Consider the following 16,061-nt stretch of genomic DNA (forward strand, 5'->3'; position numbering starts at 1 on the left):
TACCGTTGCTAAAATGAATACCCCTGAAAATACTAAGTTGTGTGACTTCACAAATGCAAATAATAATGATTTCCTATGCACACCTATTGCTCCACCTGCTACTACGAGCGGAATTCTTTGAAATTAAACCTGCTTTACTAAATCTTGTCATGAGAGAACAATTTTCACGGTGCTAGTTCGATGATGCTGCTGCCCATCTCAATAATTTTGTTGAACTTTGTGAAATGCAAAAGTATAAAGATGTAGATGGTGATATTATTAAATTGAAAGTGTTTCCTTTCTCATTAAGAGGAAGAGCTAAAGATTGGTTGCTATCTTTGCCTAAGAATAGTATTGATTCATGGACTAAATGCAAGGATGCTTTTATTGGTAGATATTATCCTCCCGCTAAAATTATATCTTTGAGAAGTAGCATAATGAATTTTAAACAATTAGATACTGAACATGTTGCTCAAGCTTGGGAGAGAATGAAAACTTTGGTAAAGAATTGCCCAACCCATGGACTGACTACTTGGATGATCATCCAAACCTTCTATGCAGGACTAAATTTTTCTTCGCGGAATTTATTGGATTCAGCTGCTGGAGGTACCTTTATGTCCATCACATTGGGGGCTGCTACAAAACTTCTTGATGATATGATGATAAATTACTCTGAATGGCACACGGAAAGAGCTCCACAAGGTAAGAAGGTAAATTCTGTTGAAGAAACCTCTTCCTTGAGTGATAAGATTGATGTGATTATGTCTATGCTTGTGAATGGTAGATCTAATGTTTATCCAAATAATGTTCCTTTAGCTTCATTGGTTGCTCAAGAAGAAAATGTTGATGTGAATTTCATTAAAAATAATAATTTCAACAACAATGCTTATAGGAACAACTATGGTAATACTTATGGTAGATATGAGGAAAGGATGTTAGAAATTGAAAGATCCACTAAAAACTTTATGCAATCGCAATATGAGCAAAATCAATTGTTTACTAAAACTATGAATGAACAATCTACCTTGTTGAAAAATATAGGAAATCAACTTGAAAACTTGAATAGGGAGATTTCTGTTCGCAAACTAAAATTTCAAATGCTGAAACCCGAATCTCATACATGTCTGCATCACAATCTTCTTTAATTAATAAAATGGCTGCTAAACCTGATGATATTGATAGTAAGATTACTACTACAGCAAATGCCATCCAAGTTAGAATTAATGAGAATATAAGATTAATGGCTGAACTGCGTGCTAGGTGGGATAGAGAAGAAAATGAAAAACTAGCTAAAGAGAATAATGTAGCTAAAGTTTGGACTATTACCACCACTAGTAATGCTAATTCTTCACATGTTGCTGCACCTCCTACTATCAATGGTAATATAATTGGTGTTGGCAATGTTTCTACTCCTAGTGCAAAGCGTACAAAACTGCCTGAAATTGCTAAAACTGCTGAAACTGCTTGTGATAAAACTGCTGAAATTTTTTCCAACCTTGGGAACAATGATCCCATTGCTGTAGCTCATAATGATTTAGATTTTGATGATTGCCACATCTCTGAAGTTATAAAGTTCTTACAAAAACTTGCTAAAAGCCCCAATGCTAGTGCTATAAATTTAGCCTTTACAAAACATATTACAAATGCTCTCATAAAAGCTAGAGAAGAGAAACTAAAACTTGAAACTTCTATTCCTAGAAAGTTAGAAGATGGTTGGGAGCCCATCATTAAAATGAAATTCAATGACTTTGAATGTAATGTTTTATGTGATCTTGGTGCAAGTATTTCTGTTATGCCTAAAAAGATTTATGATATGCTTGACTTGCCACCATTGAAGAATTGTTATTTGGATGTTAATCTTGCCGATAATGTTAAAAAGAAACCTTTGGGGAGGATTGATAATGTGCATATTACGGTTAACAATAACCTTGTCCCCGTTGATTTTGTTGTCCATGATATTGAATGCAATGCATCTTGTCCTATTGTGTTGGGAAGACCTTTTCTTCGAACTGTTGGTGCTGTTATTGATATGAGGGAAGGTAATATTAAATATCAATTTCCTCTCAAGAAAGGTATGGAACACTTCCCTAGAAAGATAATGAAGTTGCCTTTTGATTCTATTATTAGAACAAGCTATGATGTTGATGCTTCTACTCTCGATGTTACTTGATTTGCACTTTACGCGCCTAGGCTGAAAGGCGTTAAAGAAAAGCGCTTATGGGAGACAACCCATGTTTTTACCTACAGCAATTTTTTTGTTTTGTTGAGTCTTGGAAGTTGTTTACTACTGTAGCAACCTCTCCTTATCAAGTTTTTGTGCCAAGTAAAGTTTCTATGTCAAAGTTGATGTTATATTTGGGATCGCTGCGCAGAAACAGCATTGCTGTCTGTCACGAATCTGGGCATAATTCTCTGTAGAAAATTCGAAAAAATCTGCCAATTTACGAGCGTGATCCTCAGATATGTACGCAACTTTCATTAGTTTTGAGTTTTTCCATTTGAGCAAGTCTGGTGCCATTTCAAAATTCGTCTTTACGGACTGTTCTGTTTTTGACAGATTCTGCCTTTTATTTCGCATTGCCTCTTTTGCTATGTTGGATTTATTTCTTTGATCCATTAATGTCCAGTAGCATTATGCAATGTCCAGAAGTGAAAATAATGATTGTGTCACCTCTGAATGAGTGAATTATTAATTGTGCACTAACCCTCTAATGAGTTTGCTTGAAGTTTGGTGTGAAGGAAGTTTTCAAGGGTCAAGAGAGGAGAATGATATACTATGATCAAGAGGAGTGAAAGCTCTAAGCTTGGGGATGCCCCAGTGGTTCACCCCTGCATATTTTAAGAAGACTCAAGCGTCTAAGCTTGGGGATGCCCAAGGCATCCCCTTCTTCATCGACAACATCATCGGGTTCCTCCCTCGAAACTATATTTTTATTCAATCACATCTGGTGTTCTTTACTTGGAGCGTCGGTTTGTTTTCGTTTTTGTTTTTGTTTGAATAAGATGGATCCTAGCATTCACTTTGTGGGAGAGAGACACGCTCCGCTGTTGCATATGGACACATGTGTCCTTAGGCTTTACTCATAATGTTCAAGGCGAAGTTTCTTCTTCGTTAATTTGTTATATGGTTGGAATTGGAAAATGCTACATGTAGTAATTCTAAAATGTCTTGGATAATGTGATACTTTGCAATTGTTGTGCTCATGTTTAAGCTCTTGCATCATATACTTTGCACCCATTAATGAAGAAATACATAGAGCTTGCTAAAATTTGGTTTGCATATTTGGTTTCTCTAAGGTCTAGATAATATCTAGTATTGAGTTTTGAACAACAAGGAAGACAGTGTAGAGTCTTATAATGTTTACAATATGTCTTTTATGTGAGTTTTGCTGCACTTGTTCATCCTTGAGTTTGCTTCAAATAACCTTGCTAGCCTAAACCTTGTATCGAGAGGGAATACTTCTCATGCATCCAAAATCCTTGAGCCAACTACTATGCCATTTGTGTCCACCATACCTACCTACTACATGGTATTTATCCGCCTTTCCAAAGTAAATTGCTTGAGTGCTACCTTTAAAATTCCATCATTCACCTTTGCAATATATAGCTCATGGGACAAAATAGCCTTAAAAACTATCGTAGTATTGAATATGTACTTATGTACTTTATATTTTATTAAGTTGCCTGTTGTGCGATAACCATGTTTCTGGGGAACGCCATCAACTATTGTTGAATATCATGTGAGTTGCTATGCATGTCCGTCTTGTACTGAAGGTCTATCATTTTAGTGGTTGGAGCATGCAAAATTGTTAGAGAAGAACATTGGGCCGCTAACTAAAGCCATGAACCATGGTGGAAGTTTCAGTTTTGGACATATATCCTCAATCTCATATGAGAATAATAATCTTTGCTACATGCTTATGCATTTAAGAGGAGTCCATTATCTGTTGTCCATGTTGTCCCGGTATGGATGTCTAAGTTGAGAATAATCAAAAGCGAGAAATCCGAAATGCGAGCATTCTCCTTGGACCTTTGTACAGGCGGCATGGAGGTACCCCTTTGTGACACTTGGTTGAAACATGGCATGCGAAGACCCGGTAGTCCAAGTTAAGTAGGACGAGGTGCGGGCACTATTAGTATACTATGCGTGAGGCTTGCAACTTGTAAGATATAATTTTCATAACTCATATGCTTTATTACTACCGTTGACAAAATTGTTTCATGTTTTCAAAATAAAAGCTCTAGCACAAATACAACAATCGATGCTTTCCTCTTTGAAGGACCATTCTTTTACTTTTACTGTTGAGTCAGTTTACCTATCTCCTTCCACCTTAAGAAGCAAACACTTGTGTGAACTGTGCATTGATTCCTACATACTTGCATATTGCACTTGTTATATTACTTTATGTTGACAATATCTATGAGATATACATGTTATAAGTTGAAAGCAACCGCTGAAACTTAATCTTCTTATGTGTTGCTTCAACACCTTTACTTTGATTTATTGCTTTATGAGTTAACTCTTATGCAAGACTTATTGATGCTTGTCTTGAAGTACTATTCATGAAAAGTCTTTGCTTTATGATTCAGTTGTTTACTCATGTCATTACCTTTGCTTTGATCGCTGCATTCATTACATATGTTTACAAATAGTATGATCAAGATTATGATGGCATGTCACTTCAGAAATTATCTTTGTTATCGTTTTACCTGCTCGGGACGAGCGAGAACTAAGCTTGGGGATGCTGATACGTCTCCAACGTATCGATAATTTCTTATGTTCCATGCCACTTTATTGATGATACCTACATGTTTTATGCACATTATATGTCATATTTATGCATTTTACGGAACTAACCTATTAACAAGATGCCGAAGAGCCGATTCTTGTTATTCTGCTGTTTTTGGTTTCAGAAATCCTAGTAAGGAAATATTCTCGGAATTGGACGAAACTCTTCGCCCGGGGTCCTATTTTTGCACGAAGCTTCCGGAAGACCGAAGGACCGAGTCGAAGTGGGGCCACGAGGTGGCCGGGGGGTGGCCGGCGCGGCCCGGGCCCCGGCCGCGCGGCCTGCCCCCGGGCCCCTCGTGTCGCCTCTTGACGCTGACCCTCTCGCCTACTTATAGCCTCCGTCGCGAAACCCCCGATGCCGAGAGCCACGATACGGAAAACCTTCACGGAGACGCCGCCGCCGCGGAATCCCATCTCGGGGGATTCGGGAGATCGCCTCCGGCACCCTGCCGGAGAGGGGATTCATCTCCCGGAGGACTCTTCATCGCCATGATCGCCTCCGGAGTGATGAGTGAGTAGTTCACCCCTGGACCATGGGTCCATAGCAGTAGCTAGATGGTCGTCTTCTCCTTGTTGTGCTTCATTGTTGGATCTTGTGAGCTGCCTAACATGATCAAGATCATCTATATGTAATACTATATGTTGTGTTTGTCGGGATCCGATGGATAGAGAATACTATGATTATGGTGATTATCAATCTATTGTTTATGTGTTGTTTATGATCTTGCATGCTCTCCGTTATTAGTAGAGGCTCGGCCAAGTTTTTACTCTTAACTCCAAGAGGGAGTATTTATGCTCGATAGTGGGTTCATGCCTTCATTGACATCGGGACGGTGACGGAAAGTTCTAAGGTTGTGGATGTGCTTGTTGCCACTAGGGATAAAACATTGATGCTATGTCTAAGGATGTAGTTGTTGATTACATTACGCACCATACTTAATGCAATTGTCCGTTGCTTTAGCAACTTAATGCCGGATGGGGTTCGGATGATAACCTCGAAGGTGGACTTTTTAGGCATAGATGCGGTTGGATGGCGGTCTATGTACTTTGTCGTAATGCCCAGATTAAATCTCACTATATTTATCATATCATGTATATGCATTGTTATGCCTTTCTCTATTTGTCAATTGCCCGACCGTAATTTGTTCACCCAACATGCTTTTATCTTATGGGAGAGACACCTCTAGTGAACTGTGGACCCCGGTCCTATTCTTTACATAGCATACAATCTACGCAATTGTGTTTTACTGTTTTCTTTGCAAACATCTTCCACTCGATACGTTTAATCCTTTGTTACAGACAAGCCGGTGAGATTGACAACCTCACTGTTTCGTTGGGACAAAGTACTTGGGTTGTGTTGTGCAGGTTCCACGTTGGCGCCGGAATCCCTGGTGTTGCGCCGCATCACATTTCGCGACCATCAACCTTCAACGTGCTTCTTGGCTCCTCCTGGTTCGATTAAACCTTGGTTTCATACTGAGGGAAACTTGCTTCTATACGCATCATACCTTCCACTTGGGGTTCCCAACGGACGTGTGCATCTACGCGTATCAGAAGGCAATTGAGAATGCGCTCCTGAAGAGTCTCCATGATTTCTCGCTCCGAAGTCTGCAAAGAACAACATCATGCCAGTATTGCTCTGCTTGACAATCGTGGCGCTCTCAGAGACGAGAGGAAGAGAGAGAGATGAGCAAGAAATGAGAGCCTTTTTGACAGTTTGAAGTTAGTTAGTTCATACTACCTCCATTTCAAAAAATAAGGCGCACGTTTCAACGAGGACGAGGACGGGCATGTGAATGCTATTTTTATGGTTCTGAAGAAAGATATATGAAGGTGTGAGTGAGGCTATGACACATCACCAAGCCCTCTTAATAATAACAAGATTTAAACTAGTAGATTTTGGAATAGATCAGGCTACACAGTGCCCAGGCACCGTATAGTCTTACACAGTGCCCCTCCTAAAAATAGTAAGAAAAAATTGTCCATTTCCACACGTTACCTAAAGTGGAAAGTTATGGTCCCCGCATGCCCTTATTACGCAGCTCATGTACGTCCCAGTAAATGGCCGGTGCCGTTGCTAGTGTTTATGCCAAAAAAAAAATGTATAAACCGTGTAAACAAATACTTCACAATCCGAAGTTGGCAAAATCCACGAAAAAAATGCATCGATGGATGGAAAAAAATATAAAAGTTACATCTAAAATCACTAAAACAGGGATCACAAAAACACTAGTGTTTGACATTTTGATCGATTAAAATGTGTTGGATGTAGGAAAATGATAAAAATTACATCTAGAATAGAGGAAAAAAAACAATATAGTTACATCCTTCGACTGATGTAGAAGTGAAAATTTTAAGAGACACAAATTAGTCTGCCAAAATTACATCCAGAAACCCAAAATATACATCCTTTTACCGATCTGGAAGTGAAATTTCAAGAGACACAAATTTGTCCGCAAAAATTACATCCAAAAACCCATAATATACATTCTTTTACCGTTCTGAAAGTAAAAAATTTAAAGAGGTAAAAATTAGTGCGAAAAAATTACATCCAGGAATCCATTATATACATCCTTCTACAGATCTGGAAGTAAAGAACTAACAAGCATGAATGCACGGAACAAAATCGTAGAAAGATGAGCAGCAAGAATAGACAAGGGATGGAGAGGATCCCACATACGCTAGCATAGCTGCAGCGCTGCTGCTGTCGATTGGGAGCCAGCCATGGGCGTTGCTGCTGTTGTGCACGAGGGGCGGCACGGCGTGGTGACCCTTGCGCACGCGAAGTGCCAAGGCTTTGACTCGGGTCCTGGCGCAGAGTATGCTGCAGGGCGTTGTGCCGGTTGGGAGACCAAGGCTCTGCACCCTCCACCGGATCGAGGGGCTCCAGCTCGCCGCCGAGCAGCGCCGCCTCATGGCTTGGCGGTCGGATCAAAGGAGAACGCCAGATCGAGGAGCTCCAGCTCGCCGCCGAGAAGCGCCGACACGGGGTGGTCTTCAGGGTCGAGGCGAAGGTGGAGCCGGGTGGCACCTAGCTACCGTCACCACCGCCTCCGCCTCCGCCGTTCGCCTCCGCCTCCGCCGCCGTCGTTGCTTGTTCTTCCCTCGCCCACATCCCAGCCACACCAAGGCCATGGCGGTCTCCCTGATCATTGGGAGGGCGGGTGTGACCAGCGCCTCTCCTTCCAGCTTCGCCGACCTCAGGCTCAGGTTCCACTCGATGGGATCTAGTCCATCTTTTTTTGGTTGGAGTTTGTGGTGAAGACCGGAGAGGTTGCGGGTGGGGATTTTTCTTCCGTGATGTGTAGGTGGGGATGGGAACGGTGTGAACGCCTTAATCGGTGGACGGGGACACGTGCGCGTGGTCCCACTAAAATGCTAGCGCACCGCTTGATGTTGATCGTACGCTCGTAACGAGGGAGCACCGTGTAAGACTAAAACGAGCCCAGGCAGTAATCAATGTCTAATAGTTTATCCAGAGTCGATTTCGATAAAAACTTTACCCATGTTTTTTTTATAGATTTTTCCAAATCTATAAATTTTGAGTTAAAACCAAGTAGTAATTTAGAGTGAAGGGAGCATTATTTTTGGGATGCAAACATGAAACATCAACTTGGAAATCCATATCCCCAACTTAAAACTTGCTCCGTTCTAATCAATCCCTCTGTAGGTGAGGAGGTTTTTCTCCCAACGTGTTCCTTCTCGAGGCAACTCTGTTCCCAATGCATTGACTGTGGCTCGTCTACCGTCCAATCTTCCCGGCCCGGCTCGAAGCGACGTACTTAATGGCGGGCATGAATGCAGAGGGGTCGCTCGGGAGGCGATGTGATGCGGTGATCTGTTGGTGATATATATCTGTTCCCCGTTCGTCCGTCGCCTTCCTCTGCAGCTCCAGCACCAACCGAGAATCGAAAAAGGCCTTCTGCGCGGCGGCCGGAGGCGGCGAAGAGAGGTACCTAGAGTGATGCGGTGCGAATCTCGAGTTTCTTTGTCCAGCTTTCCAGCCTGATAACTGATCTTACTCGTTCGGTGTCCACCACCACAGCTGCTTCGGCGCAGGACACCTGTTCGACGAAATGGCAGAGCGTCTCTGCAACATGGATGGCAAGAAAGCGGCTGTTCCGGATGGCAATGACCGCCTGAGCGCGCTCCCGGATGATGTGCTCCTGCTGATTCTGTCGTACCTTTACTCACGTGAAGCAGTTCAGACTTGCGTGCTCTCCCCCCGCTGGCGTACACTCTGGAAGTCTGCGCCGTCCCTTGTTCTGAACAGCTCCCACAGTCCTAATTTTATCAATAATATGCTTCGGTCCCGTGACCAAACACCTCTGCGTTATTGTTGGATCAATGCTCAAGATTCGTGTTTCCTGGATGAGTATCGCAGAGATGCTGAGCACTGGCTCCGTTATGTGATATCGTGCAAAGTGAGGAATCTTGCATTCCACATGTTAGTTTTTGGTGCTTTACCGCTATCAGCTGGGGCTCTTGCCTCCGAGCACTTGACAAGGTTAGATCTTTACCGTATTAAGTCTGAGAGTTTCTCTCTAGATATTTCGAGCTGTCAATCACTCAAGGAGTTGGAGGTCGACCAGAGTGTAATCAACATTGGGAACACCGGGACTGACTTCCCAGAATCTTTACAACTTTTAATAATCAAAGATTCAAAATTTCTCCCTGAGGGTATCCGGTCTTCTATTTCTGCACCAGGTCTGGTTACCTTGGAACTAGTTGATTGTTTGGACTGGACTCCGTTCCTTAAGAGCATGCCATCATTGGAAACGGCAATAATCAGGATTGGACATGGTTGCTTAGATTCTTCTGACGAACATAATATTTGCGGGGTCTGTGGTGGTAGGTTATGTGTGCAGTGCTATGGTACAGATGATCGTGTGCTTCTCAAAAGTTTGTCAGACGCTACACATTTGACGCTGTTGAGTCATAGCTCTCTGGTATGCTCTCTTTTCCAGTGGATATGCTTGCTGTTTCGCTGACTCCCTTTTGTGGTTTGGTGCTATATTCACCTTTGCACCGTTGTATGGGAAAATATAATTCAGATTAATTCAGGAGCCATGTCATGTCAATTTATGCAACCCTTAAATCGTGTAGATTAATTAATTCTGTTTCTGAAAAGTTTATAAAATCTTGTTATATCGTTATCTCTGCTTATGCTTGGTTACTCAAAAGATAGGAACTCCCTCTAAATCTTGTATTCAGCTCAGTATTATTAAAATGGTTCTTCAATTGTCCTTTAATTCTTCACTTTCTCCAGATATTCAGAAGGGAGATAAAATGGCGCCCTATGTTTAGCAAGCTCAAAACATTGTTGCTCTGTGATTGGTTTGTGACTGATAACTTCATTGGACTAGTTTTCTTTCTCCAGCACTCACCAGTTCTGGAGATGCTTATGCTTCAACTTAGTAATACCTCCAAGGTACACCTTTTTTTTCTATCTATGATGTCTTAATATTTGAAATTGCCATGTACTGTTGGTTCATTTCAACAATTTATTTTGTTTTCAACAGAAAATTAATATGAGTAATGTCTACAAGCCAAAGAACCAATTCATGGTGTCCAAGCATCTCAGGTCAGTTGACATCAAATACTGGGAGGAAGTTGGAAAGATTGAAGAAATATTAAACGTCCTTGCTTCCCATGTAGTACAGCCAGAACTAATTAACATTGAATCGAAGCCCTATAAGGACTGTAAGTAACTATTACCAGATTTCATTGTTATATAATGTTTATGTAATCTGCATGCATGATAGTTGGGAAATCATATTATTATTCTATTCAAGTTAATCGTGAACTTTTCTTTTATTCAGATAAAGTAAAACACAAACTAAAATCTTGTCTCTGTGTTTGGAAATGAAAGAAATCCAGCAAACTTATTTCAACTAAAATTTAAACCTAGGCTGAAGCAGAATTACATACGCCATTTTTATATCCTTTGGATTTTCAATGCCACGATGTACCATAAAATACCTTGCATCAACAATGTCGCATATTGATAGACCATTTAGACCGGCCAGTCATGATCAGTACCTAACAGCAGACATGGCGACTTCGTCTAATTATGCAAAAACTACAGGTCTACAACTGTAAGAGGCGCTTATTGCCTGGAACTACATGCTTATTCTACTAAGAAGGAGCCTAGGAGGATAATGCTTGATTAATGAAACCCAGCAGGTCTACTAAATGCACAAACAGTTTAATGTGGGTTTGTACTGTACCATAAACTTCTGATTGGTTTCATGTTAATAGCTCATCCTTCCAGAATTATAATAAAATTTCAGTAGCTCAAGTCTTTTGTTGAGTCAATCATTCATGTGGATTTCCTTGTACAGTTTACTCTGTTGATGTGCTCACTGTTTAACCTGGACTTTGATGTGCTCACTATTTATTCTGTTGTATCCACAGGCAACTACTACGAGTACTATAAGCCCATGTCCCTGAAACTTTTGCTATAAGGACCTGCATTTTGTCAACCAAGGCTGTGCACCCTGCCGATGCCCCATTCACATGAAGCATGAACTCCTGCTGATTCTGTTATGTGGCTCACCTGGATTCAGTTCGAAAGGATTGAACGCCATAGTTATCCTGCTGCACCTATTGCTTGTTTCCTGAAGTCTGTCTGGCCTGAACTGAAATCCTGCTTAAGGCTTATGTTTTATTTAAATGTTTTTTAGTAGTTCAGCTTATGCAATATATAATATGTTGTGTATCCAGTTCCATCATGCAAACTTTCATGACTGGGAAAGTTGTTTTGTTGTCACTATGCATATGTTCTGTTGGCTGAACTTGTTGAGCATGCCTTTTGGTGTTGCTGTTTGGATTTGTCCGTATGTATGCTTGCCTTATTGAGATGGATGTATTATGTTTGCCATTTCTTATCTACCAATATAAGTTGTTCTACATGTGACCATGAGTACCAATAATGGTGAATGCACGTGCCATCACATAATTGGGCAGACTCTTTGGGCGAGTCTAGAATTTGCATACAAGTTCACATACCCAGTTTTAAAAGTGATGCATAGTGAAACCATAAACGAGATGCATGAATACATTTCTTCAAATGTCTTGGATGTTTCGCTGGGAATAACTTCAGGAACTATATCGAAATCTGTTGTATTTGGTTCCAATAATCGCATACACAGTTTTTTGAACCTAGTGCAAGTTTTGAATGAACAGTGAGGATTTTGCTTTTTAAAATTGATCTGAAGTAATATATCTGGGCTTGGAGTAATCCTATACACCTTGAGCAAATTTTAAGGATCTTTGGATCTATATTGAACTTTTTTCTAGTAACGAATCGAAAGCTAGTTTTTGTCCAAATAATACTCAATCCTATCCATAATAAGTGTCAGGTAGGTCAAATATAAACTAAAACTCTGACACTTGTTATGAATCAGAGGGAGTAGTAATAGTAATTAAAATCTAGTTTTTAGCAAGAAAATTAAAAGCTTGATTTTGGTAGTCTTTTTTTTTGACAGAATGATTTTGGTAGTCAAGTGTGGGTTTTGTTTATCATCTGGAATCTACAAAGGATGCACCCTCCTTCGCAAGATCAGGAGGCACGTTGGAGTCACTCTGTGCACGGTAGAACATGTCGTATGTAATTAGACTTCTCTTTGCGTTGATTTTGAAAATAATATCACTACATGAGCGCAAATTCTTCTCCTTGATGCCCAAGCAGTAGGAAGATCCAAAGTTAGGAATAAAACCTTGCTAGAAACTATTGCTAGTACCATTTTTTGAAAGTTTGAAATGAAAATTTAAAGTTTCAAAACATTTTGAAATAAAATCCTAGATGTTGATAATGTTGTATTCTATAAATGTGTAAAATCTCAAGCCTAAACACGAGCGAGGATTCGCAGCACCTGGGCACTGGTCTTTGGACAAATTGAAATCCGTAGTGTGAAGTTTCAAAAACTAACAGATTTTGGATGTTTCAAAATTTGCACCGTTCACTACTTCAGATCCACACTTTTATCATTTTTCCATAACCTAAAATATAAGGTATTTCGAGGCTCCAGATCCCCGTGGGAGGAGGCGTAGTGGTCGTCGTGGCCCCCCTCGTTCCCCAGCAGGCAGGATCCGCGGGCCCATCGTAGGGTTTGGGTTTAATGTAATTATTAATTTGGTTAGTTTATCTCGTCTGTTTAGGGAATATTAGGTGGAATCTCCCTCGTTTAGGGCTAAGGGGCACTTCTTTTTAGCTTCTAGGCTGGCTTCTAGGTTGTGGGCAGTTGAAGCCCAAAAAAAAAGTTCGGCCGGTACATTGCTTATTTTCACCAAAAAGCTCTTACCACATGCAATTCCAGAAGATCTACTCGATGCAGTTTCTCTAGCTTCTGGTTAGAATACCCAAATCGGTATGTGAATTTGCCCCCTCTTTTCTGTTCGAATAACAATAGAATGCCCCTCCACTCTAGAAAATAGTTCGGCCAACATAATCCGCACTGATAAAAAAAACATAATCCTCCTCACATTGAACGAATCGTTCCAGGACATGGAACGCTAGGTTTCCTCCCTCCATGCCGCCGCCGTAGCTACCCCACCGCCGCAACCAATCCTCCGCCACATCCCCCGCAGGCGCTGCTCCTCCTCCGCCGCTCACCCATAGCTGCCGCTGCACCCTTCCTCTGGTCGCGGCCTGCCTAGTCCACACGCAGCAGGAGACCATGGCCGACAGCCAAGCTCTCAACACCGGCAGCCAAGCTCTGCCCTGCAGGAGACATCAATCTCGGCGACTGTGGTCGTCGTTCCAGTCCCTCGCTCGACATCTTCCTCGTCCGCATGATGTCCTCCTCGTAGTCACAGCAGTGAAGAATAGTTCCCCTTCCTTCTAATTAGCTCAGAGTGCTTCCAATTAGCTCGAAATATTTGCAATTAGGTTAAATCCGTCCAACTTTATGGACATAAGCATTGCAAATTCATGTTGTTGTGAATACTAATGTAATTTAGGTGGTATCAATTGAGAATGGATATCATCACTTATTTGGAGCGCATAAATCATTTAGGGGCGTTACAGACATTTTACAATTCAGCACATCAATAAGCAAATTTTCAGAACCCAAAAAAAATAGGAGGAATCAGTTTCAAAGAGCTTCTTCCCACTATAGTTTCTCCCCACCATTTTGCATAAGCCGGCTTAAGCAGGAGCCCAAAAGAAGTCGCCCTAATATTAATTGATGCAAACCCACTTTAAAGCATTTTGAATCAAACTAAAAAGATTTGGGTGCCCGATTTAGGGGTCAACTTGCGACCAAACGACCAATAGGAGGACAATGTATCCATGCCTGCTAGTGCGGCCACCCAAACGGATCAAATCGGATTTTTTTTTTGTCTGATTAGGGTGGCTGCTTTGAAGATGCCGTGAAGGTGATCCTCTTTATGTTCTCCGAAGGAAAAAAAACAAATCCTCTTTATAATAAAACCCTAGTACTCCCTCCGGTCAACCATATACTTATGTCTAGGACAAGTGTCAATTAATTTGACCTAGAGGGAGTACTAAAGGTGTTTATTTAATCCAATTAGTTACTTATACATTTTGTCTTTAGTCAGTTTCTAAAAAGTTTAATCAAGTTTTTAATATCCTTACTATAATGTGAAAAACTTTGTATTGTAATTTTACAATGGAGGGACTCTCCGCTGCAAACATGAAACATCAACTTCAAAAACGGGGGAGCGAACCGCTCTCCTCTTCTCTCCTGTAGCAAGGCGATAAGGGAGGCGAAAAAGGGAGCGATCTCGCGTGTCCAGTTATCAGGCCCGGCCCGAGCCCGGACCTTCGCCGCTGGCGTCGCCGGTTGGAGATGGGATGGAGGAGGTGCTCGGTGTCCTGATGTATATAGCTGCTTTAGGTTTGTGTAGGTGCGTGGCGGATGCCCGGTCTTTCCTTTTCCTCTTCCTGGTGCGTGGGAGTTTGCCGGCTGCGTCGACGAGCAGCGCCGGCAAGCGATTGGTCTTATTCTCCTGCTGGCGTCCTTGGTGGACGACGGCGGTGAGAGGTTCGGTCGGAGCTCCTGCTCTCCTCTGAATAAGTTCGTCGAAGGTACGTTCTGGAGATTTCTGGTGCTGGCTGGTTTGGAGCGGGTGATGAGGAAGAAGGGAAGGAGAAGCTTCGCCGATATCCGATGGAGTTGGCCGGAGCTGAGCTCGGAGGCCGCTGGGGATTTACCCCGACCGATGATCCATATCGGAATATATTCCGTCGGTTGCGGCGAATGGATCTTGCGGTTTGCAAAGAAGCTTGTCTTCGATGGCGTCTCCTCCAAGCTCTTTAAGTGGGCTGGCTGTCTTCTCCATCTCCGGTACGGGAGTGTGAGCAGAGGTCAACGACGGCGGAATGCTCAAGGACCTAGAAGGACATTTCTCAGTTTTTTTTTGTTTTTCCAAGGTGCGTTGTGCAATTTGTCCAACCTAGCTATCCCTGGATGTTTCTGGAGTGCGTACGTCTGAGTTGTACTTTGCTTTTGTATGGTTATCTTTAATATATGTGACTTACTCGCAAAAAATAAACTTCAAAAACGGGAACCCCTTATTTAAAAAATCCTTCAAAAAATCCATCCATGCCTCTTAAGTAAAAAAAACAAGGTGAGGCACTTCACTTTCCACCCTTCTCCACCCAAGACCACAACCAATCCGCTCCCATGTCTATGTCTCCTCTCCAGCGCCGCCCCTTTTCTTTGCTTGCTGGGAGGACGACGGTGACCGGGGGCAGAGTGGAAACCGCATCGGCGGCCGTGAATCTCCAATTGCGCCGATCTCGCGCTACACCGACGGCCGGCGAGCTCCTTCTACCCGGTCCAATGTTGGAGGAAGTGGCGTGTGGGAGAGATGGATAGGGGAGGGGCGAGGGGCACCGTCGATTGGGGAAGGCGCCGACGCGAGGAGACGACGGGAGGAGATTAGGTTGGCTACGTGGGGATAGGGCCGGGTTGGTTCTCTCGTCTGATTTGCCTTGTGAGAGATATTTTGAGCTAGGCCAATCCTCAAGTGACACGTGGCCCAATTCTTAGAGACGAAGCCAGGCCAGCGTCCAACCCACGCGCGCGAGGTGGTCTATCTAGTCTTGGATAGCCTCTCCATGCCCCATGAGGGTGCAACAATTATACCTTTAGATTGCTGCGTTCACAATCTAGTCCCAGCGTGTTCTTTCTCGAGGCGTGTGTGTCTCGTATGAATGCTCCTGGCCTTCCTCTGCTTGTCTCCTCTTCCGATTCCACGCTTCTCTGGCTCGTTGCCTTCCTCTCCCCCACCAATTGAGACTCGAGATGGATTAGGGGAC

General features: G+C 42.4%; 1 protein-coding gene across 1 annotated transcript; it reads left to right on the forward strand.

The window, feature by feature from the left end:
- Positions 1 to 7,904: 7,904 nt before the first annotated feature.
- On the forward strand, positions 7,905 to 11,558 carry LOC124657528 (putative FBD-associated F-box protein At5g56440). The gene is made up of 5 exons (XM_047196066.1): positions 7,905 to 7,981; positions 8,817 to 9,720; positions 10,041 to 10,202; positions 10,294 to 10,474; positions 11,189 to 11,558. Exons 1-5 carry the CDS (start codon positions 7,905 to 7,907, stop codon positions 11,236 to 11,238), a joined length of 1,374 nt encoding a protein of 457 aa, XP_047052022.1. The 3' UTR covers positions 11,239 to 11,558.
- Positions 11,559 to 16,061: the final 4,503 nt, after the last annotated feature.

Source organism: Lolium rigidum, chromosome 5, assembly GCF_022539505.1.
Source record: "Lolium rigidum isolate FL_2022 chromosome 5, APGP_CSIRO_Lrig_0.1, whole genome shotgun sequence".
NCBI lineage: Eukaryota > Viridiplantae > Streptophyta > Magnoliopsida > Poales > Poaceae > Lolium > Lolium rigidum.

Bases quoted from the DNA above. Each gene is read 5' to 3' on its own strand.
- LOC124657528 (XM_047196066.1), top strand. From the start codon at position 7,905: ATGGCGGTCTCCCTGATCATTGGGAGGGCGGGTGTGACCAGCGCCTCT. The intron at 7,982-8,816 runs GTTCCACTCGAT...CCACCACCACAG, and splicing joins TTCGCCGACCTCAGGCTCAG to CTGCTTCGGCGCAGGACACC. The intron at 10,203-10,293 runs GTACACCTTTTT...TGTTTTCAACAG, and splicing joins AACTTAGTAATACCTCCAAG to AAAATTAATATGAGTAATGT.